Raw genomic sequence first — 27,691 nt, 5'->3', positions numbered from 1 at the left:
CATCCATGATGTATGGAAATAACCGCATTTTTCCTTATTATTGGTAGAGGACATCACTCATTCTGGTTTCCCATGCCACTACTCTTTTCCTAATTATGGGTTTTTGAAGGAAAAAGCTTTGCCTCTGTGTGTCTCACAAGATCTGTCTGTTCACTGGTTTCTGCAGAGACGTCTGTCCCCTGCTTAGGTTCGTTAGCGAAGTGGCTCGAGGCAGCCACGGTACATGTACATGTTCTAAACTGCAGAGGTGGAGGTGGCAGCTTCCAGCTGCGTGAGGCAGGAATGGTTTTGTGGTGTGATGGAGGAGTCTGGTACGGAGGGAGTGAAGGTGGGCTGCAAAATAAGTACCTAGGAATGTTGGGTCTTCATAGAATCGCAGAATATAGTTTGTGTTGGAAGGGACTTTAAAGATCTTCTAGTTCCAAACCCCCAACCATGGGCAGGGACACCTCCCAATAGACCAGGTTGCTCAAAGCCCCATCCAACCTGGCCTTGAACACTTCCAGTTCAGCTTGGTAATTGATGTGCTTGAGTTATTGCACCAAGATGATATCGGAAGAACAAAGTTAAAAGTTTATCAAGGCGTTTTGTTTGGGACGTGGATGAGACATCGCAGAAGGTGCCTTGACCTTGAATAGGATGAGAAATGAAATGACATGTTTGACATGTTCTTTTGCAGAGTCTAAGATATCAAAAAATAGAACTTCCGGACCAAAGTTGAGCCAAAAGTGTATCCCAAACTAACCTTGTGTAACTATAATGCTAAAATATACACCCCTCTGTAAATAATAAGCATGGTAATCAGGTAACCTCCCTAAATGTTTTAAACATGAGCGTAGATGCATATGTATAGCTTGGCGGGGTGAATGAATCAGGGTTGACCAATCAGCTGTATTTTATTGTTATAAATACGGGGGAGTTTGAAACGTGAGGGGTGCTGGCTGCTCTTAAATGCCCCGCACCCCATTCTGCAGGATTGAAATAAAACCAGGTATCTCTCCCACACCGGGTGAAGAACCCTCATTTTAGGGGCAACAAAGACACACTGAAATACGAAAAAAAAAAAAAAAAAATCCTCAAGAGTAAAAATATCGACAATTTTTACACTGTGAGGCAGAACCGGGGCAGGGATGGCGGAAGGGAGGTGGGGCCCTCTCCTCCTGCGTGAATCGCACGGCGCCAGCCGGGGCCGACGTGGGCGGGACGGTTGTGCGGGGGTTACAACCCTTTTTTAGGAAAATAACCCGTTATTTTTAAAACCAAGTCGTCGAAAAACGAGAGGCCGGGAAGGCGCTTAGGGCCCTCTCAGTCCCCCCAGCCACAGTCCTCCCCGCCAGGGGGCAGCACGGCCGGTGCCCTCGGAAACCATAGAGTCGCCTCCCCCTCTCCCCCCTCCCCCCCCCCCCGCGCGGCGGTCTGTTGTCATTGAGGGAGCGGAGTGGCGCGAGCGTTTCCTGCTCCGCCCCGTTCCCTCTGCCCCTCCCCCGGCCCCGTCTCGGTGGTGGCGCATGCGCGCCGGGAGGGGCACCTGAGGGCGAAGGGGGGGGCTCAGCCATGGCGGCCTCCATCATCTGCAGCCGGGTGTCGGCCGGGCTGAGGGGCAACGGCTTCCGCGCCGCGCTGGGCACCACCACGGCGAAGGTAGCGGCCGCTCGGGAGCGGAGGCGGGACGGAGCGGGCAGGGCCGGGGCGGCTGGGGTCACCTGGGGTCGGGGTTGGGGTTGCCCCCTGCGGAGCGACGGCGGGAGGAGCGGCCCGCTCATCCCACTCCCGCCGCCGTCCTGCTCTGCTCTGCCCTGCCCTGCCCTGCCCTGCCTCGGTGGCGGGGCTGGCGGCGGTATGCTCGCCTTTGGCGTGCGTCCCCCCGCAGCCGCTGTCCTTGCTTGCGGCAGGTCTTCCCGTCGTGCTTCCCTTTTCCTTCTTTTCCAAACCCCTCTTCCCCCAGCTGGCTTGGAAATCCCAGTGTTTCCATCTCTGCTGTCACCTTACTCGTACGAGGGGTGGGGCTGTGCCACTAAACACTTCTTCCAGCTCGCATCTCCCCAGTTTTTTGCTCTTGTTTCCTGCGAATGCCTTTTCGGGCTATGGTCTTGTTTTTTTGTTTTTTTTTTTTTTTTTTTTTCTTTTTTTTTTTGGCTGCAGAACCCCTGGGAAGTAGTGCACAAACAGAAGAGGTAGGGAGTCCGAGGTGTATAGGCTCTCCGTCCGACTTTCTTCTCCTTCCACATATGGAGGAAGGTCGCTTTGAGTTCCCCTCTCGTGTTACGCGGAGCCTCCCAGGGCCCGGCTGGTCAGTCAGCGCCAAGAAACAGCAGCCACAGCGGTCAGCACCTCTCCCTTGGGGCTCACGCCAAGGAAGGGGGCCTCCTGTTTGCAGAAGGAATCCTTTGGAGATTAAATAGGCTCTGTGGATTCGCTCGCTTGAAATGCCGTAGTAAAGCTCTGGCGTTATCTGCGTGCTTGCTTTATTTAAAACTGAGACAAAACCTTAAAAATCTAGCCTATTAGAAACTTCCTAATACAGACCAGGGTTGTTTTTTCGTTTTTTTTTTTTTTTTTTTTTTTTTTTTTTTTGTGGTGCTTGTGGCAATAGTACGTACTAAAAAAATGACAATAAGTGCAGAATTTTGCTTGTATCTAAATTTGATTTGCAGTCTTTTTACCTTGAATCTTTCAGTGCTAATCTGTGTTCATGGATTAGCTGAATTCAGTAGGTTTGCTGTTTCATGTGTGTATAAAATTAAGGTCTTGTTCCTACATAGTGAAATGTGAAAAATGCAGCAAACGTTTGTTACTTTTGTTGTAAACAATCTACTTGTTGTGAAATACCGTTACTTTACAAGGAATCCTTTGGAAACCTATGTCGGCTTAAAGTCCATGAGTAGCTGTTCTTTTTAAAAAGGCATTGCTCATGTAGTACCATTTCTGATGTTTTATAATCAAAATCAGTTTCTCCCTGAATTACTTTATACAAAATTTCTATCAGTACATGACTTTTGCAGATGAAATTAAGACTCATTCCACACTGGAACTCCCTGGATTGAATATTAGGCATGTTATATTTTACTTGGCGTTTGAAATGTTAATGTTATTTTGCATTTTTGGCAACCCTCTGATTCAGTGTAGGTGTTTGAAATGGGTCATAGCTATTTTTTTCTGTTTCACTATAGTCATATGAAAGCTGAGTAGTCTGTTCTGTAGCAAATTGAATTCACCAGGTACAACCACTGAGAAGACAGTGTAACTTAGTTTCTGCTGCCCCTCCTTCCCAGGGTTTAGTTCTTAATTTGGCAGACAGAGGCAATCTACAAAATCTTTTGAATTAACCTATTCTGTGTGTTTTTCTCTCTTGTTACGCTTCCAAAATTCCTCAAGGTTATTTTCCCTACAGATATATTCCTTAAAGTACTTAAATGCTAACTAAATATTCAAGGGTGTTTTAACCCTGCCGGACCTTGTCAGTGCTAGTAGCTTCACCAGCTCTTTCCCACTGCCCCAGTAAAACCTCACAAAACCCAATACCAGACCTGACATGAATGACTAATGTGGAAGGGTAGTGTACAACAAGTGTAGAATTCAGTGTTCAGGTGTCTGCATTTGTACATTAAACTGAACTTGTTTAATATGTAGACTTTTTTTAACCTAAACAAAGAGGGCAGTTTTTCAAAACACAGTCATGTTCTTTGTTCTTTCTTTTTGTTTTCTTTTTTTTTCTTTTCATTTTTCTTTTCCTTCAGGTACTTGGTGGAAGTCCAGGAATACTCAATAATCATGGATTTCAGGTGCAACAACAGCAACAGAGGAGGCTGTCGCTACATGAATACTTGAGCATGGGACTGTTGCAGGAGGCTGGCATTTCTGTTCCACATGGACTAGTTGCCAGGACACCAGATGAAGCTTACAAAATAGCAAAAGAAATAGGTATAATATTAAAGACAACATATACAATATAGGCATGGGATTGATACAAGGTGTAACTACTTTTTCTGTCTTTCCTGGTAAGACATTTCTTGGAGTTCTAAATATACCTTCTCTTTAAGAGAGCGTTTCCTGTGAAGCAACTTTCTTGCAGATTTGAGTATTTACTTTAGAGCTGACATTTTCTTAATTTGAAGTTTTCAGTGCTTAAGGTTGTTCAGGGCACACGCACACAGTGAAATCAGTTAAGTGACCTAGTTTTAAAGACGCACTCAGTTGTGTATTGAGACTTGTTTATGAAGCTAGACTGTGTCCCTGAAATTGCAATAGGGGAGGACTTGATCCTACTCCATTAGAGGCTGTGAACATACATTTCAGGCACCATTGTCCCCATATCCCTAATGCTGCAGATACTTTTCCTGTAACTTATGAGTCTCGTTTAGAAGGAATGGGGCAGGTATAAATTGCATTAGCCTAGGCTAATGCAACTACCTAAACTTCTTTGAGATAAGTAATAGACTCTACTTTGTGCAAATCCTGGATTTCTTTTTGCTCTCAAGCAAGGCTAGAGGAAATCTTGTGTGAAGAGCTTCAGTGGTGGTGGCAGGTAAGGGTTCTGTAGTCCAAGATCTCATATAGAACAGAAGATGCAAAGCATACTTAGCTTTAGGCTGTAGAACAAGAGTGAAATCCTATTCCTTTGTGAACATGCTGTTCTGGCACAATGCAACTACTTCATGCAGGAGGGGAGAGCTTTGGTGGCTTGTAGCTACACACTAAATTCCTGGCTTGTTGATGAAAAAGCGTACAGTCTTCTTTTGAGTTGAGCTTTAATTTTGGACTTGACTTTGCCTATTAATTTGCCACTTTACCTGTGTGTCTCAGTAAAATTTTTTGGTTTAATTTGGAAGTAACATAGAACTCAGCTTCTTTAGCTTGAGGTGTTAATACTGATTAATTTTTTTTTTTTTTTTGGTTTAAAGCTTTTTTTCCCCCTGGAAAAAACGTAGTAGGCTTGTCACACAGTTTTAATGAAGGACATTGCTTGTCGTACTCCACTCCCATATGCAAACGCATAAATCTCTTTCACCTCCAAATGGATATATTTGTAGTAATTCCTGGGGTTAAAGGTTTTGTTAGATTTATTTCAGTTACATGTGTAGATTTAATGCGAGAAATGAGATCTGAAAAAGAAGATATTTTTTTTCTAGGGCAAGTTATGCTGCTGTGTAATGTAGCAGGGAACTGAAAAGCTGCTTTCCCTTAGATCTGATGTCCCAGAAATTTTGGTATTATCTGCCTGCCTTCTTTGTCTTGTTCCCATTAGAGAGTAAATGATACAAAATTACAACTTCATTAGTATGAAAGAAAGGTGTTAAATTACTTCTGATCTGAGAATAGTTGAAATTCAGACCCTCCCCTTCTCTTAAGGGTGAGCTTGTAGCATGATCTAAACTTCACAAATCGGGCATACCCTTTTGCTTACATTAATATCTGTACAGACCTCTGGCTGATGGCAAATGAGACAACTTTTGCCTATGTCTGTTTAGTAGACAGCGGGGAAACTTGAAGGCCAGGATTCCTTTGTTTTGTTCCTTGTTGAGAGAGGAGTCCTGTGGCAAAGTCTGACTGCTGGTTTTATAGCTCTGCCTCATCCGTGTGACGTCACAGGTATGCTGTTTATCTGGAGTATGTGACCCTGTGCAATATCTTGGGGGTCAGAAAAATGGCGTTGTGAAGTTTGAGTTAGCATCCTTTAGTAAGCTAGAATAAAGGAATTCAGGGCTTCTGGTCGTCAGCCATATACTTTAAGTTGGTGCGTATTTGATGCTTTGGCTTTCTTGAGATGAGGAAGAGAAGACTTCCCCAAAGGAGAACATGCTGAAGGGGCCCGAGTTCTTGAGGCATTGTTCTAACATTGTTCAGAACACATTCTGAATGGTGACAGATTTTCCTTTGCTCCAGTGTTTTGCATTTCTTTGTTATTGTAGCCATTTCCCCACTATTTTTCATTTAGTATGTACTTAAAAAAACCCAAACCAAATCTCTAGCAGAATGAAAAAAAATCTTGCTTTTTTTTTTTTTTTTTTTGTCCACCTGCTCATTGTTTGTTTTTGTTGTGTAAGAGTTGTTGCCGGTAGATATGAGACTATCTTTTTCTTCTTTTTATGTGTTAAACTGGTGTTTCAAATGTTTGTCGAAACCGTTACAAAGATAGCTGGTAATACTGTGCTTGCTCTGTCTCCCTAGTGCTGATCCATATGCTCCTGATAACCTTTAGTCAGAAACCTGCTCTCTGTAAACTTGAGTTTGGCATTGGTTTTTTCTTTTGCAAATACCTCAATTCAGTTAGAAATGGCTAACTTTTTATCCCACTGTATAACAAATACAACCTTCTCATTAACAGAGATTATCATATTTTAGCTGTGGCTGGAGCTAAATCAGTGTAAACCTGTAATATGAACAAAGCCAAAGCTTCAACCATACTGAGGATTATCATCACTGCAATGTAACTAGTGTGGTAGAATCAAGATGAGGTATACAGATTTTGCAGTTTCTTTTAGAGCCTATTTAGAAGAGTGCTCTAAATATTCTTTAAATAACAAAAATAATGAAATTTGTAAGAATTTAATTTGAAGTTATGCTTATCTTGAGGTCTGAAGTTAAATGAAATGGTCTGGAAGCCAGAAAGGTTACTTCCTTTTCAAGCCCCCAGTCTTTCTTGTAGTAAATATTTTTTCTACTAAAGGCCAAAGTGTTCTAAAGAGACCAAATTCTTTACCTATATGTAAAGTAATTTTGAAACATATGTGAAGTAAAATACAGTACTTGAGCTTGCATTGTTTTAGTTTCTATAAGATTTTTCTAATATTTTTAAAGGAAATGGAGATATGAACAACTGCTGTGAACATTTTGAGCAATGATGATAGATTGCTCAAAGATAGATATGGTTTGACTCTTAAGGAAAAAAATAAAATTTTTTGGGCTATTTTTCTAATAATTTGATTTCTGCTGCAGCTATCAAATTTCTGTTCTAGTTGGATTCTGCAAATGATTATTGTTTTGCTTCTGTGTTTTTAAAATCTTTTCTGTTGTTTCATGGGAAGGTTGGCCATTGTAATTATTACAGCATTGGTTTGCATGTAGCTTTTTCTTTTCATATTTGTCTGGTTGTTGAGAGTCACCGGAATTTGTTAATTGTCACAAGCAGCTTTTCCCCTGTAAAGAGCCCTCCATCTAATTTCAAGTAAATTGTTACCACATACTGGTTCGTGAAACTATTATTCTTTTAAAATAACTACTACTGAGTAAGTCAGTCTCTGGGAGTAGATTCAGACCTCCTGTAAATGTCACTACTCACTCACTTTTCCTCCAGTAGTTCACTGTCTCCATTCAAGACCTCCAGATCTCATTTGTGCCACTGAAAAAATGCTTTCTACTCAGAGCTGAGAGGACTTGCGTCTGATGAGGTCTTTAAAGACTTACTTTTTTTTTTTTCCAAAAATTAAGAATTTTTAGTTAGTTGTGGGCGTTGCAATATGTGGCTCATAACATGTTACATGAGCGTCTCACTTAAATTTTGAAATAATGAGCTGAATAAATTCAGTTCCAGAGTGTTGATAAGGGGCTGCAGTATGTTTTGATGTTTGCCTCTAAGTTTATGGTTTACTCTTGGCCTGTGCATACATTCCAGCTGGCACTGTGACCAGTGCTGATTCAGAAACTGATATGCAATTGTTATCAAGAACATGACTAATGAACCTAAAGACTATTTCTTGAAGAACAGATGCTTCATCAGCGTGATTGCAGATAGCTCAGCAGAACACACTGTTTGAAATGTGTAGTGCTGCTGTTTAAGACAGCACCTAGGAAAGTGTATGTATTGCTCTAACTGAAGTTTTGATGCTTCCTGACACTTTTCTTTGTTAACGGTTGTGTGGAAGGGAGTGTCATACTGTATGCCTGTAGAAAAGTCTGGTTTTCTTTTAAAGCATATATTTTAAGAGGGACTCTTTATCAGAGAATCTGCTGATAGGACGAGGGGTAATGGTTTTAAATAGGAAGAGGGGAGATTTAAATTAGATACCAGAAAGAAATTCTTTACTGTGAGGGTGGTGAGGCACTGGAACAGGTTGCCCAGGAAAGTTGTGGATGCCCCATCCCTGCAGGTGTTCAAGGCCAGGCTGGATGGGGCTTTGAGCAACCTGTCTACTAGGAGGTGTCCCTGCCCATGGCAGGGGGGTTGGAACTCGATGATCTTTAAGGTCCCTTCCAGCTCTAACCATTCTATTCTATTTCTATTCATGATGATTTGTGAGGTAAGACTTCTGAAGTGATTAATACCTTGAAGCAGCTTTTGTATTCTGCTAGTTTTGTAGGATTTTAAGATAGTGAATCCCATGGCTTTATGCTCATGGCAGACTGTCAATTTTTAGTAAAATAAAAAGCTGTGCAGAATAGGTGTTGAGAAAACTGAGTGCCTTTGTACATTTCACCATTCTACACCAGGGTTTTTGAAAGGAGACTGAAAGCAATGACATCTGCTGCTACTTTTGCTATTGCAGTTGAAGAGATCTAGTCCCTCTCCTTATCAGTGTCGTTTATAAGGAATGATCTTTTTTTGGTATGCTTTCTACAGAATGGCTCAAGTAATTGGCTTGGCTGTATTCCTGCAGACAGTTTTGTGATTAATAGATGTTTCTTTTCAGACCTTTTAAGTTCTTTTCAATGTTGTTAAGACCTTTTAACTTCTTTTAATGTTGTTTTTTCTATCTATTCCTTAAACATACAACCTCTGTCTGTTTAAAAAAAGTAATGCATAAACCTGTTTATATTTATCCACATACGTTGTTTTTGTTCCTAATACTTTTTGGTTGTTTTGCCATTATCAGTTTTTCCTGTTTGTGAATTATCTGCTTGACTATGTTAACTGATGTCTTTTAGGTTGTCTGTAGAGTCTGAAGCTCCAGAGCATTTATTCCGATGCTATAGGACATGGATAATGATCTAAGGCGGCAAACGTATGCAGAAGTTTCCTGGGTGTTCTGTAGTGGTCAGTGTTAAGTAGTTTTTTTCCAGTTAGATTCCTGCTTACCTGGTCAAAATCTCTAGATAACCAGCAGCAGTAGTCTAGAAACCAAACATTGACTTGAATTCTGGTAGACGCTATTTTTTTGGCATCTGAAGCTTACATTTTACTTCAGCCTTTGTTTTCTTCTGTAACACTTCACTCCTTTGAAGTTTTAATACCAAAACATATTGTTCATAATAATTCACTAAAATAACTTGTCTAACCAGATTCAGATTTTGACCACTGTATTTTAATTGCTTAACTTAGGTTTGTTATTGGCAATAGCTTGTCTTGTGAGTTGATGAAAAACTTCATGCAGTTGAGTAATGTCAGGAAGTAGACATTACATAACATAAATTTATGTAGAAAAGAATATTTTGTAATAGTGAAACATCTTGTTCGCTATCCTGACTGATACGGTCCTTTCAGTGAAAGTATGAAGATTCCTGGCACATAATTATTTAGGTAGCCATACTTTTGATTTGCATACAGTGATTCTTCAAACACTCAAAAGTTTCAAATGCTGAAAAAATGTAATTTTGAAGTTAAATTCTAAATAACTATACTTACTAACAAAAGGCAGACAGTATACTCTGAAGAGGTTTTCTATCTGTGTTGATAGAGTTAGGGTTGGCATACTCTTTATGTTGAGACTTCTGTTGATAATACATTATTAGTTACAAGCCCATCTTTTCCCCCCCTAATTCCAGTAAATATAACTGTATTGTTTAAACTTGGAGTTTTTTATTGTGTCTGTGCAACAAGAAGAAAATTGGTTTGCGTTATAAACGGAGAGAGATTCTTTCTGGAACTAAAAACTTTTAAATACGGAGTAACTGAGGCAAAAGTTGTGGGTCTCCGACTTTCTCCCAGGGTAACTTTGCAGTTGAATGGCAGTTGAGAACTTGATTGGCACTTGTGGTATTAACCTGTCACTGCCTTTTACTGTTGACTGTTTTGTCAGAACACGAGGCTTGCATAGTTATCATGAAGGTGTTTATGATATGTGGAAAGGAGTACTGCTACTACGGTCAATATTGGGCAGAAAAGTGGCAACTAAAGCAATATGACAAAAGTCAGAATGGAAACTTGTAAAGCAGAACATTTTATTAAAATTTGTCTGCCCTAATCATCAGACTTTCTACTTGCACAGAAAACTTGAGCGATATAACGGAACAATAAACCTTGCCTTTTAATAAGTTTATCATAAGATTGCATTTTACATAGATCAACGAAGGACTTTTCTCCTGGTTTGAAAGCTTAGGTTACGGAATCAGAAGTTATTCCTTCCAATAAATAAATATTAATAATGCTAGAAGTGAAGATAGGGCTGTTTCCTGGCTGTTGTGCTCTTTCACTATCTGGTTAATAAACCTATAGTGTTAGTACTGTATAGATTTTTGTTGTCCTGAACAGATAGATGCTAACTCAGTGTTCTGCTGATTTCAGGCACCTGTTGTCATCGATATCTACTCTTAATTTTCTAAACATTTCCTGATTCTTTTCAGGCTCTTTTACTTACATAAATATTTAGTGCTAACTGCCATTAATATGGAAATGCAGCTCTTAAATACTTTTTCTGAGTTTTGTGCATTGATCTGTAGCTTGCTTTCCTGAGACATGAGCTGTTCTAAAAGTTTGTTGTTTTGTTCTAGTGCCCTGTGTTAAGGCTTTACAGTGGTGGTTTTCTTTTTTTTTGTTGTTGTTGTTGTTTTTTTCTTTACAGCTGCTAAAAGCAGATGTCCTGGTTTCTGTCCTGCTCACTTCAGTGTCCCTGTGCATGTGCTTGTCACATAGCGCACAGGCTTGCAAAAGTACTGTCTGCTGGATTAGCTTTTGCCTTCAGTGAAAAAGTCACTCTTTTTCAAGGCTTCAAGGCATGACTGTGCAAATCCTGATCCTGGCACAAGCAAAGGAGACTGGAGTGAGAAGCTGAGGACAGGAGGCAGGATATGACTGCTGCTGTGGTGTAGTGTTGACTGGCATAAACTGTTCTAACTTCATACGTGTATACCTGCTGTAGGGCAGAAACTGCTATTTTTTCATTGAAACAAAAGCGTAGCAGTATTTCAAAGCAGTATAAGCAAAATGAAAGGACAACTGTTTACTGAGTAGAAACCTACGTTAGCTGCTGGTTTCCAAATTTTCTCTTGTGTTACTGTGTATCAGCAGTTCTCTGCTCTGTCAGAATTTCTGATAGTGTTGCAGTGGTAATGGGACAGATGAGGTGTGTGGCCAACCATTTCTGTCCTCTAATTTTAGGGTCCCTTTAGGAGCTGTAGGTAAAAATGTTTATTGAACAATAAACTTTCTGCATGGGTTAAGTTAGGGTTTTCTTGGGACATGTTATCTTAACTTTTGTTTTAGGTACATCTATGCAGGTTAATTGCTTGTAAACATAGCTGGTCAAATAATCCTTGAAGCGTTATGCATTTATGCAATCAAACAGCTAGTTTGCTTGCAGTGCTGTAGGAAAACAAATTACAAATCATTAATATCCTGCTTGTTTAATGTCACAATCGTTGCATACTTTTGCATAAGCAATAGTCCAATGAAAACTTTGTTATTGCCAAAACTGATTGCAAAAAGTTTAAAGTTGTTTCTTGCACACTTTTTTTGGATGTCTTTATATGTTGCCAAAGCGTAATCGTGCATAATAATTTTTAAGAAATATCCTGTGGGATCAGGGCAGTGGTGCATCTAGCTCAATACTCTGCCTCTCATGGTGGCAAAAAAACATGCTGAGATTCCTAGCCTGGGTATCTTCTGCAATTCATACCCCTCATTTCCCCCCAGCATTTGTAATTGCTGTTTTAGGAATATCAGAGGGAACATTTCTGCCCAGTTTCTTTTGAATATCCTATTCTTCCTTCATGTCTGCTTGGAGGCTTCACTGTCTTCTGTGCAAAGAAGTGTCTTTTTTTTCTTGTACCTTTTTAAAACTGATCTTCCTTTGGTAGGTGGCTTTTATTTTTGGCTGGTGTAGAGCAGGAAAAGGATTGTATGATGTATGTGTAGTTGTGTGTTCTTGCTCTGTCCCTCACCAGGTATGGCTAAAGACAGTAATCAAGTTCTTGCTTTGTTCTCCTTTGGTAGTTTTAAAGAAGTACCAAGCTCTGTTAGTCCCTTCTTGTAAGGGAAGCTTTTTACTTCAGTGATAATCCTATAACTAGTCTTTCCCATTGAAAATTACTTTTATGAGCATGTCCAAAGCTAAACGTAATGTTCCGGCTGAGATCTTACCAGAGCTTTAGTAGACACTTAGTTCTGACTTGTTCGGATTCTGGTCTTTATTGCTAGCAGGAGCAATCGCTACAAAGAAGATGCCTGTGGGTGAACTTCATGGCTTTCCTGAAAACTTCTCTGTAGAAGCAGCTTTTACCTTCTGGACTTAGTGTAGGAGATGAAAAGTAGGGTGGAGAAATAGGACCCTCTCTTCTGAACTTCCTAGTGGACTGTAAGTTAAATGTCTTAGTCTTGATTACTAAGTATATCAGTTCTGAGTCTTTGCCAGATATAAAACTTCCCTAGAAAGCTCAAAATCGTAAAATAACACTGTGAATTTTGTTTTAAATCTTAAATCCTTGAGTCACTTCAGAGCCTTGTGAAGGAGCCCAGGTGGATCCTCTATGAACAAGGGAGCAAATGTGGTTGGTTGGGATTTTTAAAATCTCTTCCCAAAAAATAAAGTATTTTCCTATTTTCCTCTCTCTTTTATACTGTCACTAAAAAGTCTTGCTCCTCCAAATTTTGTGATTGTCTGTACATACAAGGTAAATAGTTTTCAAATGGATGGAACTTTCTTTATTTTTAAGCTCACCTGTTGAAGTATGTGGCTTCATTTATCCATGAAGCTACTATTTATATATAATCTTATTCATACATGGGGCTTAGTGTTAAAGCAAGCTTTGTACTTAAAGTAGTTGCATAAAAGTTAAGTCTTGTTTTGTGTGGCTTCTATAAAGCACGTTAACTTTATCTGATTGCCAGTACTTAGTAGCTACCAAAAAATAGTTATCTTCAGGATCTGAATTAAATATTAGGTAATAGATTATAGTAAATCAACATATACTTGCACATTTACAACCATCATACTTCTTGGGCTAACAAACTTCGTATCATATCAGTTGTGAGTTCAGAGATCTGTTGTTGGGTAGACAGTCGAGAAGTAAAATCTACGAGCAGCTAGTTGGGAGTAGTAACTTGAGCATTCCCTTGCTTGTGATATTATGCAAGTTTAATTTTAACTGGCCAGGCAAGATGCAGGTCAAAATAGGAATCAGCACAACTCTTTTGTGTCTGCCATAATCTTTTTCAGTATGCATAGCAGCTAGTTTTGCTCGAGTATTGTAATTTTCCTTAGGCTTTTCCATGGTAGCCTTTTCACATCCAAGAGAACAGCAGGTGCTTTCTTTGCTTGGAAAGACCAGAGTGGCTCAGTTAATGGTGGGATGTGCTGCACAAATGTGAATGGGGCAGCTCTAACATCTTGCAGTCTAGCTGCTCTCTGCAGTACATTCAGTGTAAATGGAACTTGAATAACAACTCAGGGATTTGTTTGTCACCTTAAATGACTTGATGAACTTTTTTCTTTGCTTTTTGTCTTTCAATGACGCTTCAGAATATCAGTTGATTTTGATTACATTCTCATACTTCAAACCCAAATGAACAGTCTCCCCTACGTAGAAGAATATTTTGTAAAGGTTTTTTAAGCAGTTAAAGCCAACTAAAGGGCTTACTCTGCCTACTTTGGGAAAGATAGTGGATTTGCTTAGGCCTCCGATTTCTGCAAAGCACTTTAGCTTATGCGTCAGTGCTTTGCTGAATGGATGCCATAGTGGACCTGCCTGACTTGGGTAAGTGCCATAGTTACATATCATTGCTGCGGAGACAGTGGTTGCAGATGCAGAGTATTTGTTCTTGATTGAGGAAAATCTTGGATTATGGTGTGTCAGATACTTAGTTTCATCTTGTTAATAGTCTGTGAGATACTAACCATTTCTTACTGGGTGCTTAATAATTTGTGATTCAAATGTGTTAAAGATACATCAATCAGAACGCTCAAAGTGTCAACACTTTTGCATACTAACTCACCAAGGTTTGCTCACAGAACAGCCTAAAGCTGCAATTTGTGGATGGTTTGAGACTTTTGGAACCTGTGTGAGTTACAATACAGTCTTTGATTCACATATTTCTGTTTTGAATTGAGGGTGTGGGGGTGGAGAAGGGTGGATAAGATGAAAATAGCCTTTATTATTCTACCTGGTACAACCTGTTTTAGTAGTCACAGATGACAAATTTTGGGTTTTCTTTCATTCTAGGTTCAAAGGATCTTGTGGTAAAAGCACAGGTTTTAGCTGGTGGTAGAGGAAAAGGAACATTTGAAGGTGGCCTCAAAGGAGGAGTGAAAATAGTTTTTTCGTAAGTTGTTTCTAAATTATCTGACCAAGTGGAAAAACTTCAAAGTTTCACATTATGAATTGAACCTATTGCTTATTTTTAAATCAATGTTTTAATTATTAACCTTTAAATAACAAAAATCAGATAAGATTTTTTTTTTTTAATGCTACTTCTGTTTTTCCAGCAGTTGCTTTGTCACATTCTGAGCTTCTTTTATTCTAGTCCAGAAGAAGCAAAAGATATCTCCTCCAAAATGATTGGAAAGAAGTTGTTTACCAAGCAGACAGGAGAAAAGGGCAGGATATGCAATCAAGTATTTATCTGTGAGCGCAGATATCCCAGGAGAGAATACTATTTTGCAATAACAATGGAAAGGTCTTTTCAAGTGAGTAATATTAGAAATAGAAATAAACTAATTAACTTGTTATAGCTGAATTTAAAAAAAGAAGACAAAACTTTTTACTGGTTTTTTGCTTTTGAAAAGTAGAAATATAAATGTGCTAAATTTTGTTTCCTAGTAAAGTTTCTGACTATATGATTGCCTTAGTGTTTAAATGCTTTAAAAATGTAATGCTACAATTTAAATTTAAGGGATAATAAATGAATATTGGTAGCCTCAACTGAAGTTCAGAGTCATTATGGCCGAAGGGGAGATGGGTATAATGAGGGGGTTATATTTATTTTGGTTTTTCATTTGCACGTATCTACCAGATGCCCATACTAGAGTTTAGTTTAAAAATACTGCTGTATATATGCATGTACATGTACACACTATTTAACAGTGTCAGGGACAAGATAAGTAAAAGTCTTTTGGAAGAGCCAGTGGTCTGGATAAATCAAATATCCTTTTCCTCCAATGTGTGGAGGTTCTTAGAGGTGCACAAGCGTGTCCCTCAATTTTGAGTGTGCTGGTAGCTTTCTTATGCCAGTACTCTTCAGGAACTGGTAAGAAGATTTGGGCCTAGAGGTCTGTCCTCAGAGCTTTCAGGAGGATGAAAGCCATAGTGTCTCCTGCTTGTATATTTTGTATGTGTGGGTGTGTAGTTTTTTAGGCTACGTTTCAAACCCAGTTACTGAAATTTGTCAGTGTATTTTCTGAGAGGCTAGTGTTCCATTATGGAGCATAGGGTGTGAATTGCTGAATAACTTCAACAAAGCCAGGCTAAAGCAGTTATTGGGACTTTATTTTCTGAAGCTCAACAAAAACTGAGTTTGGTCTATCCAGATGCTTAAGAGTTTGCAGAGGCACTGTTCTTGGTAATTAGAGGAGTATCTCTGGCATGAGTATGAAATAATTTTCTGTGATGAGGAATGAGGAAACTAGTCTTACTGGTTTTTTTTTGTTGTTGCAAAATTAGGAATTAAATATTGTATTTGTTCCTATACAGTTTTCTTTCTGATGAGAAAGTATCAGTTGTGTTGGATTTTAGTAAAATTATGTGACTTGGGCACCTACATTCTGTTGTACTCTATTATAGTGCAGGGAAGATCTAAATGTTACAGCACACACCCCAGATTAACCACAAGGTGGCATTAAAATACTGTAAATAGCTGGATTTTATAATCTTAAAATTCTATAAGCAATAAGCAAGCATCCTTATGGAAATAAAATTTACTGTAACTGATTTAAGTGAATTAGATAAAGAAGGGAAACATATTTTCCTGACTTGCTCTTGCTCTTGTATAAACAAATAAATCATATTAGTGTATATTAAATGTAACTGTGTGGATGATTGTCTTTTGGTAGGGATGTACTTTGTTTTTACTGCTGACTTTATAAGTCATGCTTGTAGATGTGCTTGTAATTGCTGTAACTTGTCTATGATGCTTCTGATGAGGAAATGCCTTTCAAAAGAAGGAAGTGTGAAGATTGAATAGGATACAGCGTGTATTCTGATGTTGTCGCAAACCTCTTCCTTTAAAGGGGAAAAAAAAGTCTGCAAAATAGTCAGTTGAAAGTGGAACTTGACGTCTTGGGTGTTATTCACCAATAGGGGCAAGACTTCTTATGTTTTAAGCAAAACTGTTCACTTTGGTCAATTATGTGGAATGATGAGTTATTTTAATAATATGTTTGTAGCTTCCTGACTCTTCAGGATATGAATATCCAGAAATGTTTGTTGCATTGAACCTTGCTATTAGATGTAGGATAATTCACCATCTATATGTTTCCATTTGGAAGGATGGTGATGGGAGTGGTGTGGTTATTAAGCATGTTCTCTGAACCAGTGTCACACTTCCAGTATTTAATTGTCAGCAGTTATAAGGCAGTTTAATGTTTAAGACCTGTGCTGATACGAAATGCTGCCTTTCTACGCTAGCTGTCATAATCTGTGCATGGGTGGTGGTAAAGGAAGTTAGGCTGGAGTGATACAAGTGAATATAGGAGAGATGGGGAGGAACTCTTTATCAGGGAGTGTAGGGATAGGATGAGGGGTAATGGTTTTAAACTGAAGGAGGAGAGATTTAGACTGGGTATCAGGAATAATTCTTTACTGTGAGGGTGGTGAGGCACTGGAACAGGTTGCCCGGAGAAGCTGTGGATGCCCCATCCCTGGAGGTGTTCAAGGCCAGGCTGGATGGGGCTTTGAAGAATCTGGTCTAGTGGGAGGTGTCCCTGCCCATGGCAGGGGGGTTGGAACTCGATGATCTTTAAGGTCCCTTCCAACTCTAACCATTCTATGGTTCTGTGATTTTATGTGTTTACTATAAACTGGAGGACTGTTCCCTTGGGAAGAGATTTTTTGGTTCCATGGCAGCGTGTCCTTGATGCTTTTGTTAAGATGTAGGTATTTTTTTAAAAAAAAAGTTTGCTAAAAATGTTACCAATTCTGGTTTCTTAATTTCTTTCGTTATTGAGTGCTTTTTTGTCAGAACTCTGTGACTTACTTTCAGTGATGGCTATAGCTGTGGAGCTTTGTGATGCTACTGAACAGGAATAGTTTGCGGTAATTTGTCACTCTGTTCTGCAGACCTAGATTTGTCCTTGGAATTGGAGTGTGGTGGGATGAATAAATGAATGCCTGGCATTCAATGTGTGTTTGTGTAGGGGTGAGTGGAGAAGGGGGAGAAGAGAAGGTTGTTCTTTTTCTGGTGACAACCTAGAAGACAAAATGCATACAATTACTAAGTTGAGTATTTCTATCAAAATTTAAAACGAGTGTGTCTGTGTTAATTGCTCTGTTGCTACAGTGTATGCAAAGGAAAGTTTTCCTTGTTAAAAGCAATTGGACCCAACATACACCTTAACATTTGGAAAGTATTAAAAGGTTTTATATAGATATATTGAATAGATAGTAACATTCTCCCCAGACCATACAAGTAAAATACCCAAATCAAAAAAACTTAGAAATAACAACAAGGTTTTATTGCTGTGAGGTATCTTATGAGAAGAACTAAGTTTCAGTTGTGTGGTATAAAATTACTTACGCTTTTTTTTCCCCTCTTTTTGTTCTAGGGTCCCGTGCTGATAGGCAGTTCTCAGGGTGGTGTTAATATTGAAGATGTTGCTGCAGAGAATCCTGATGCGATAATTAAGGAACCCATTGATATAGTAGAAGGCATAAAAAAGGAGCAAGCTGTTAGGGTAATTGTTAATGTGGAAAAGTACACATTAGCGAGGATGGGAGGGTTGCTTCTAAATTTTGTGAAGTGTGCATGCATTCGACCTGCTGAGGTGTCTTAAACCCTTTTGACATTTTGAAACAGATTTGAACTAGATACTGTGAACTAGATATTTAAGTATTTTCAGGTGATAGTCCATGTAAATCTAACTTTGCATGGGAGTGCTTTATCTACCTTTTATATGGTTTTGTAAAGGCATATGATGATGACTTTTTATAAGCTCTTTTTTAGGATAAGTGCAGTGTTTTGTATTGAAAACAATCTTTTCAAACCCAGGAGTTATTTATTTTCCATGAAGACAGGAGAGGTTCAACACCTACAAATTCAATTGACACTAAAATAATAGCTAAACTGGGACATTTGTAACTAAATCAAACCCCATCATCAGTTAACTAATAACCAATCTTTTACTTTCAGCTTGCCCAAAAAATGGGATTTCCTGCCAATCTGGTAGATGAAGCAGCTGAAAATATGATCAAGTTATATAATCTCTTTCTGAAATACGATGCTACCATGATAGAAATAAATCCTATGGTGGAAGATGCATCAGGCATTGGTAATGTTTTTTCTTCATATTCTTCATGTAACAGCTTGATATTTTTTTAAATGTTAGTTGTTTTGCACTGCTAAAACTTTAGCTGGATACATCAAGAGGACTTAGCATTAACATGGTATGTTGAAAAAAGAATTTAATAAAGCATATAAATTTGAGAATCTCAGCATAGTAGATATCTGCTCTTAGTTGTTAAGTAGGATCTTAAGTTTAAATAGCTTCCTTTTTAAATAATTTTTTATTTATTTAAAAAGAACGTCTTCCATTCTTGAGTGTTTGGCTGTCCAGCATAAGACATTAGTGGAAAGTGGGTCTTTTCAAAATTCATGAATTGAAACTTGAACCATCTTACATAGTCAAAGTTGGTACTGAAAAAGTAACTGGAATAGTACCACATTCTAGAAATCTCCTGCCTTTACTACTTGGGCATCAGAATGACTGATTGAATTTAATGTTTGATGTATTGAAAGACTATAGGTGTTTAAACGATACCTTGATATTTATCAGGTTTTTACCATATCCAGTTGCAGAATAGTTGATTGATATTCAATCACAGCTAATTTGTGTCTCGCCAAAAAATAAATCTGTGGAGAATGTTTATACTTGAACTCAGGTACAGCAGTTTTAAATCTAAGCTCTTTTATCAAAGCTTACAGTTACTATACTGTTAACTGGGTTTTTTTGTTTGTTTGTTTTTTAAATAATACTGCTTGGATGAACAGTATGAAGCAGTCTCTTCCATCTGTTTCTTGTGCCTTGTCATTTTTATATCATCTGTAGTGAGGGGTAGAAATGAAGTCTTACATTGGTACAGACAGATACTTAGTACTGATGTAAAGAATATTCTAGGTTTTCCACCTCACCTGCTGTATCTATTTTGTGTGTATTCTTCTGATGCTTTTTCTTCCCACTCAGATGTTTTTTCATTGTGTTTCTGTGTGCTTGCATGCATGCACGCACACTATTTATGTAATCTAAAAGCAGAAAAATAAGAGGGATTTGAAAAAAAAAAAAAAAAAAAACCCAGAAACCTTCTGTAGGAATTAATTTTATGCTAATTACTGAAGCATAATTTGGCCAGATTTATCAAACAGCTTTGTTGTAAGTTTCTTTGTTTTCAGAGTATCTCAAGAAAAACAGTTACCGTCCATTTTTGTGCATTTAGAGAAACTTAACTGATTGTGTGGATAAACTGGAGAGAATCTTGTATTTATATGCAGTGTTAAGTTGTGTCTTTTCAGTAAACTGTTTCAAGTTTGGACTGTGTGAGCAAGCTGCCAAGTTTGACTTAACATATTTGAACATGTTCATGTAGCAGTTGAGCTATTATTCTAGTATTAAATGATGTTTTTTTTTTTTTTTCCTTTCAGTGATGTGTATGGATGCAAAGATAAACTTTGACAGCAATTCCGCCTATCGTCAGAAGAAGATCTTTGATATGCAGGATTGGACACAGGAAGATCAAAGAGACAGGGATGCTGCAAAAGCAGATCTTAACTATATTGGATTGGATGGAAACATAGGCTGTTTAGGTATGTTCTATTTAATGAATTTTAAATGACCTTATGGATTTATAAACTGAATTCCTAAATGTTATCTTTATTCTCATATAGTCAATGGTGCTGGTTTAGCTATGGCCACAATGGATATAATTAAACTTCACGGCGGAACTCCAGCAAACTTCCTTGATGTTGGTGGTGGTGCTACAGTGCAGCAAGTGACAGAAGCCTTTAAGCTTATTACCTCTGATAAAAAGGTGAGGAAAGAGTTGGCATATCAATGTCCTGCACAGTGGTAAACAGGCTATGATTTGAAAGATAACGCTTAGCGCGTGTTCTGCAGAAAATGTGTTTGTAAGCATAGAATTAAGAAGGGAAGAAAATGGAGATGTTGGCTTAATCTTGGTGCAAATGAAGGTGTGAAAACCTGTTGAATTTTTTTTTTTCCTTTTTTAAAAATAAGTTGTTTGGCTGTGTACCGAGTTTTGTTCGCCAGTTGAAGTTACAGCTGTATTTGAATCTTTCCAGAAATCCTTTGAGTCAGAAACTTCCTCCTCCCCCCAGTGACTGTTGTTTAAAAAGAAATCAGTATTCAGATGGGTTTCTTTTTTTTTTTTTTTTTAGCTGAGTCTGTTTTGTGCATAGGGTTGTAGAGATTAATATTCACTGTGCTGTGCACAAACAAGTTTCTAAGGTGCTAATTATATGTAGTGTAAGATAAAATAACCTTGTAATGGGGCTTGGAAGGGCATTGGTGATTTATCCTATCAAAAGTTTTTCAGAAGTGTTTGAATATTATTAAATTAATAAATTGGTTGAAACTGGAGGAAGAGCTTTACCATCTCAGAAAGATTATACAAGGACTGGATTGATGGTCTACATAGAGGTGCTTATCCCAGTGGGAACTTGATGGCAGTTTGGGACTTTTAAAAAAAAGAAAAATATGAAAAAGAGGTAACTGAAAAAGGTGAAATGGTGGGAGTGACTTGTAAGACCTGGTAGTGATGTGCTACTTGTGCACCACTTGCTCATCTTTGGAAAGCGACAGAAACAAATAGTGAGTGATGTTAAAAGGGAGTTGGGTCTCTTCGCCATTGGAAGTATTTCAGTTAACAAATGCAGGGTCTGATGTACTCTCCAAGGGTGTTATAGAATCATTTACGGATAAAGGTTGGAAAAGACCTTAAGATCATCAAGTCCAGCCATAAACCTAACACTGCCAAGTCTACCACTAAACCATGTCTGAAAGTGCCACTTCTACCCATCTTTTAAATACCTCCAGGGATGGTGACTCAACTACTTCCCTGGGCAGCCTGTTCCAATGCTTGACAACCCTTTCAATTAAGAAATTTTTCCTGATATCCAATCTGAACCTCCCCTGGCGCAACTTGAGGCCATTTCCTCTTGTCCTGTCACTTTTTACTTGGGAAAAGAGACCAACACTCACCTCTCTATACCCTCCTTTCAGGTAGTTGTAGAGAGCAATAAGGTCTCCCCTCAGCCTCCTTTTATTCAGGCTAAACAACCCCAGTTCACTCAACTGCTCCTCATAAGACTTGTTCTTTCTTCACACTTTTTTCAGCAAACTGAGGGAGGGAAAAGTGAGGGACAGAGACAGAAAACACCTAAATTAGAGAGAGGAGAAGAAACAAGGAAGAAGCTGCGGGTAGTTGATTTGGGACAAGTTCTTGCAATGCCAATTCTCTACTGATGCATGGAGAGAGGACATCCAAACAGACTTCTTAATGTATCTTTCCTTTTGTGCCTTCCTTCAGCTGCTCACTATTTTATCAGAGAAGGATGACTGTATCTGGGATTCCTGGTGCTGGAAGTCAAACAGCAGTACAGCCCACTGGTGTCATGGACTGCACTCGGGCTGGCACTCTGGGTTCAGTTCAGGGGTTGTTTGGAGCAGCCTTCTGGGGGGTGCCAGTCTTAAGTTGCTTCTGCCCATTAGTAGCAGGAGGAAGAACAGATGAGCTAGTCTGATTGCAAGATACTGAGAACCAAGCTGCTGTTTATTATCTAGTTGTACATTAATGTTTTGACTTAAGTTTATTCTGTTCTCCAAGGCTGTCTACCATTTTTTGGTCCTACTTTATTCCATCTTTCACCACTGACCACAATCTTTTTACCCCTCTTCCACCACTTGAGTAGGAAAAGACTTTGCCTTAACCTCAGACTTACTCCTCCTGAGTAAAACATATTTCAGGTATCTTACCTCCAAGCATGCAGCTTTTAAGTAAACTAAAACAGTGTCTAGTGTATGAGTTCTGTAAATTTTTTGTGTTCTTTAGCATGACTTCTTTAGTATGTGGAAGTACTCGTGTGGGAGGTACCTCTGCTGGAGTAATGTTAGAATTGGAAAGATAAACAGATGACAAATTAAGTTGTTAAATGACTTTACTGAAGTTTCATCTGTTTGATTTGCTTGAAGAAAACCAAACAGCTCTCTTTATTAATCATGCTTAGAATATTCTGAAGTAATGTATAGTGTTGGATTTGTACAGAAAATTGTTGTGTGTATTTTCAGGTAGCTACACAGAATACCCACTGAGTAAGAGAAATGGCTATTGCCTGCAACTCATGCTGGGTTGAAGGACAATGTGGAAGTTTCCTGGGACAGGCATTTTTGCAGTAGGGCTTTCCTGAAGTAACTGTTCTGCTCTGCGTGACTTCATAGAACTGTACTTTTGTTGCTGGTTGTTCTCTAGAACAGAAATGTTCCCTGTCTTTTGTCGAGTCCCTTATTACACTTACAGAACTTGACTTTTCCTTAGGCTGAAAGGCTGAGTAGTGCTTTTATTTGATGTGCCTCTGGCCATTTTTAATGATGAATATTGTCATTGATTCTGTAGGTACTGGCTATTCTAGTAAATATTTTTGGTGGCATTATGCGATGTGATGTGATAGCCCAAGGCATTGTTATGGCAGTAAAGGATTTGGACCTAAAAATACCTATTGTGGTACGGTTGCAAGGTGAGTGTGCTTCAGTACACGTTAAATACATTTCTGTCCATATTGACAAATTTTCTTGAGTTTAATATATTACGTAGCGAGTTGCCTATTAGCTGGGGACTATGAAAAAATAAGACAAACCTTGAATTTAGATGGAGAAGATTGGCAAGTTAATAAAAAGAGATTTCCTGCTTTTACAACTACTAAAGCTGTTGTATTATTGGTTTATTCACTAACTTAGTTTTGGAACAGGCTTCTTAGAAAATGTGAGAGTACTCTGGTAGTAGTAATCCCCTGTTCAATAAGAGTGGCATTTTATCTGTTTCTTAAGGTACAAGAGTTGATGATGCCAAAGCTTTAATAACAGCTAGTGGGCTCAAGATCCTTGCGTGTGATGACTTGGATGAAGCTGCAAAAATGGTAAGAGCTGCTTACGAATATTCTTTTCAGGACATAGTGTCTGTTGCAGAATATTGAAAAGTTGAAACTCCATTCAATCAACTAAGGGTAGCATAGGATAAATCACAGTGCCAGTTATTATCAGGGCCTGAAGCAAATGTTTTACAAATTAGTAAGTATGTATTTTCTAAGTAGAAGAACTATGTAGTCAAAAGCTATTATACCCCAGAAATTTTTGTTTGGGACTTTTTTCTTGCCCCTTACCCCCTCTGAAAAGCAGGTTTAAAAAAATCCCAACATGTAAATGACCAGTCACTCTCCTTGGTAGGGGAATGGCTAAGAGCTTAGTTTTATCAATTGAAAGAAAATACTTAAATTGAGGTAGCTGAAGAATGCAATGTAACACTTCATTTGATAGAGTACTATATTTCAGTGTGCGTGATTAAAACAAAACGTAGCCTCATAACGTGAGGCGTTAATCATAACGTGATTAAACATCCTGTAGCCTCATAATGTAGATGCTCAGACATTCAGACAGCTTGGTTTTGTCTTGCTTTGCTTTGTTTCCTGGGGTTGAAGCTCTGGATTGCTTGGAGGAAGAGCTTGCTTAGCTTGACAATGTGGTTCTCTGTCTTAAGGAATAGTATTAAATCCTGCTAGGCTCATCAAGCTTTGGTTAGGTCAATGGTAATTTTCCCTAGCAGTACCTGTGGGTCTTTAAGCTATACTGCATCTATGTAATGCATCTCCTAAAGCTGCTGCTGAATCTAAAGTTCTCAGCTGAATCATGGAGCCATGCAAATGGTGTTAAAATTAGTTTTGTCATCTTAAAATATCTTTACCTTTAGGAGCACTTTTTAAAAGGGTTATAGTTTGTTTTTTTTTTTTATATTGCCCATAGGTAGTTCCTTAAGCGGGTTTATGTAAGATGATGCCACGAGTGGGATAAACAAATGGATGGGGATAGATTGGAGTAATAAGCTGAGCATTTGAAGCAGTGATTATAACCAGTGATGTTAAAAGTTTTTGTTTTTTTTTTACCTAAACATTCAACAGATGTCTGTAAATTATCCTAACTAACTAGTATTTTAGGTGCTTTTGAGGTTGGGTAATGTGGACAAGAAAAACATACCACAAATGTGTAGCAACAGTGAAGATTAAAATGTTTGATCTGCAAAAAAATCAGAGGGCATCTGGTGAATTTTCTGTTATGGGGAAACATAGTTCTGAAGCTTTTTTCTGTGTAAAGAACACTTAGTTATAATATTTGATTATTACCATTCCCTCTCTTCCCCCTGCTTAAGATTTTGCTGATGATTCTCTGGCATTATTTTGTTTAAAAAGATTGATCCAGCTCACTCAAGTTAGCATTGTTTTGATATTAAGTCTCTTATTTTCTGTTTTTCAGGTGGTGAAACTCTCTGAAATAGTAAGCTTAGCAAAACAAGCTCAGGTGGATGTTAAATTTCAGTTGCCAATTTGATCTAAGAAATGCCATGCCAACGTCTAACATTCTCTGAAATACTGTGTTCTGTGGGATATTTTTCATTTTTTTTTTTGTGTGTGTGGAGGTTTTGATTGTTTGACAGGCGCACAAACTGAAGTACCTGGTCTTTAATGTTAACATTCAGAATGGTCAGAGTTCTTGTAAAAGCGTGTATTGCTGATCTTTAGTCCTTCTTAGTTGTTGTTCTCAAGCCTCCAGCTTTTGCTGCAGAATGTCACTTGCAATATACTTCTGCGTTGTCCAAAGTAAAGCTTCTGGTTGGAAAATAATTATTCTGAATAAATTCTGAAGTTATTTTACTTGTAAATTTGTATTAGCCTTGGTTAAAAGTAAATATGACTAGATTATCTAGTTGTCCATGTGGAGAAATGTATTGAAACGGTATTTTATATTGGAGACAGTTGTACTTAGCAGTATAATGGACATGAGCAAACCAATCATTATTTATGAACAGGTGCATTTGAACTTGATCAGAAACATTTTTGTAGAAGTGCTTCACTGAAGTGGCTGGTAACTCTTCTGGACAACGTGTTTAATCACTACAAAATATACTGTAGCACTTAGATTTTCACAATCTCCGGTCCTTACAAAAAAAGCATCGTGTAGTTTTATATATGAACAAGCATTTACCAAACTTCAAGGAGACAGAATACATAAAGAATTAATGTCTATTGTACATCGCTAATAAAATTGTACATTAATAAAATGTCTCTCCAAACTTGTACTGTCTTTTTCTTTGTATGTCACCATTTTGATACATTGCATATACTCATGGATTAAACCATAATTTAAGATAGCAAGCTAAAAGCTTTTTGGGAGTAAATTTACAGTAGCACATGTTAATTTTTATTTTTTCCTCCTTGAATTGCATTGCATGATTAAAAACCCGTGAACTCACGCTGTGTTGAAAAGCTTGGACAGATACCATACATATAACATCTTACTAAAGTGGCCACCACTGATCTCTGTGCAAACAAGTATGCAGGAAAATCTTGCTTTTTAGGGAAACATTGTTTCTATTAACAAATCTAGTGTTAATCATTAATTTTTGTCACTTTACAGTACTGTTGATTTTGCCATTACATAGAACTTGGATAATGATCTGTTTACCACTTAGTTTCCAAATGATGTTAAATTACCATAACTCATGTTTTGTTTTTATTTTGTAGGGATTTTTTTTTTTTGTTTAAAATGTTATTTTCTTGGCTAATGATAGCATAGTTTTATCAGGAAATAATGAAGACTTCCCATTTTGAAATCCCACCATAGAAAATCATATAATCATGAACTAAGGGCTTAAAAGGTTTATATGAAATGTGGGGAAACTTACAGTTAATCACACATGGTTTTGAGGTAGGTAGGGTGATAAATGAAGAAACTTCAAACTCGTGTGGTGTATTTCAGTAGTTTTTTGGCAGCACTAAAGAAAATCAGCAGAAATTAAACTCACTCTGAATTGAAACTGGATTATTTTCAATCCTAGTTGGTCTCTCATGACTGACTACTATGAACTGTTGATCCAGCATGCTGAATTGGGCTTGTGGGTATGCTTGGAATTGCTTTTATTCAATGGCCTTGAATGGATTTGCAGAGATAAATAGTTTGAATAGATTTGTTAAGCATTGAATAATTTAGAGAATATTTCTAGCATGAGGGTTTGCTTCTAGCCTTATTTTTTTACTTTTAAGATGGAACGATAAAGTTCCAGGTTCATAAGGAGGTAATTTTTTTTTTAACATATCTAAGCATACTAGCCTAATTCTTTCTAAATTGGAGGGAGGAATAATAAGACAAAAGTGACTTGATGTTGCGAAAAATGACAAATGGAAACGGTCTTTTGGTGTAAATGCTGGACTAGAATGGAGGCAAAACTGGATCCTGCTGTTAGTCCAGGATTTCCTTATACCCTGTTTGAACTGATAAATGTAGTTGAGAGGGAGCCAAGGCAAAGTCATTTCTGTCTGAGAGGAATGTGAAATACGGACGTTCTCAGTACCGTATTCACAAGTAACAGACTTCACACAAAGCAATGTTTTGCTGTTAAGGTAATTCTAAAGCCCATAGTGTTCCTTTAAGGAGGGACAAAGAATAGGTGTGGGATAGGAAGATGACTCCATACAATTTCCTGACCAGAGCTTTCAGAATGTACCAAATCACTCTTCATGCTAAAATAACAATCTGTAGAGTGGAAGGTAGTTGCTTTTAAGTTATTTCAGCAATGCTTATGGCTTTGTAATCCAAATTCTTCCTGATTGGGAAGAATTGAATTTCCCTTTGGAAACAGCAGTGTGTAATGGGGGAATATGGTGTCACAGGTAGGGGGGGAGGCATGGGAGGAGTGTGAACAGGAACATGAAGGACCGTGATCAGGATGGCATATATAGGTGGCAGGAATGCCCTTTTCCTAAGACTTGGGGTCTGGAAATATTATTTCTGGTTATTCCACTTGATGAAGAAATAGAATTAGTGATTGACTGGTTTGTGTTAAGTGTCTTGAAAAGAAGTAGGCATTTGGAGATTGCTTTAATTAACAGGGTGCTAGAGTGCTATAGAATCTTTTAATTATGTGTATGTTTTAATCGTTTTTCAGACTGTTTTGCCTAGATCAAAGTATGTTGCAACCAAGGAATGTTAATCCATTTGGTGTGTAGTTGATAATTTAAAGGTCCAAAGCTGATGTAGGAATGATCTGAATCTACTTAAAGCCTTATAAACAATAAGGCTTCTTACCCATATAGCAGTATTAATAATCAAAGATGTGT

General features: G+C 38.2%; 1 protein-coding gene across 2 annotated transcripts; it reads left to right on the top strand.

Annotated features, from left to right (window-relative positions):
• The first annotated feature begins 1,503 nt into the window (after positions 1-1,503).
• On the top strand, positions 1,504-26,071 carry SUCLA2 (succinate-CoA ligase ADP-forming subunit beta). Of its 2 annotated transcripts, XM_074160627.1 has the most exons (12): positions 1,555-1,617; positions 3,553-3,567; positions 3,738-3,921; positions 14,311-14,410; positions 14,612-14,774; positions 17,847-17,975; positions 18,431-18,569; positions 19,937-20,098; positions 20,180-20,322; positions 22,924-23,044; positions 23,355-23,443; positions 24,831-25,650. In XM_074160627.1, exons 1-12 carry the CDS (start codon positions 1,555-1,557, stop codon positions 24,903-24,905), a joined length of 1,383 nt encoding a protein of 460 aa, XP_074016728.1. In that variant the 3' UTR covers positions 24,906-25,650. The 2 variants fall into 2 exon arrangements, with proteins under 2 accessions (XP_074016720.1, XP_074016728.1); XM_074160619.1 differs by lacking the exon at positions 3,553-3,567 and having other exon boundaries at positions 1,504-1,641; positions 24,831-26,071.
• The last annotated feature ends 1,620 nt before the right edge of the window (positions 26,072-27,691 follow it).

The sequence above is a fragment of the Numenius arquata genome, chromosome 1, assembly GCF_964106895.1.
Source record: "Numenius arquata chromosome 1, bNumArq3.hap1.1, whole genome shotgun sequence".
Classification (NCBI taxonomy): domain Eukaryota; kingdom Metazoa; phylum Chordata; class Aves; order Charadriiformes; family Scolopacidae; genus Numenius; species Numenius arquata.
The sequence above is the reverse complement of the archived record's forward strand: the minus strand, read 5'-3'. Positions and strand labels throughout refer to the sequence as shown.

Bases quoted from the DNA above. Each gene is read 5' to 3' on its own strand.
- SUCLA2 (XM_074160619.1), top strand. From the start codon at position 1,555: ATGGCGGCCTCCATCATCTGCAGCCGGGTGTCGGCCGGGCTGAGGGGC. The intron at 3,922-14,310 runs GTATAATATTAA...CTTTCATTCTAG, and splicing joins CAAAATAGCAAAAGAAATAG to GTTCAAAGGATCTTGTGGTA. The intron at 17,976-18,430 runs GTAATTGTTAAT...TTTTACTTTCAG, and splicing joins AAAAGGAGCAAGCTGTTAGG to CTTGCCCAAAAAATGGGATT.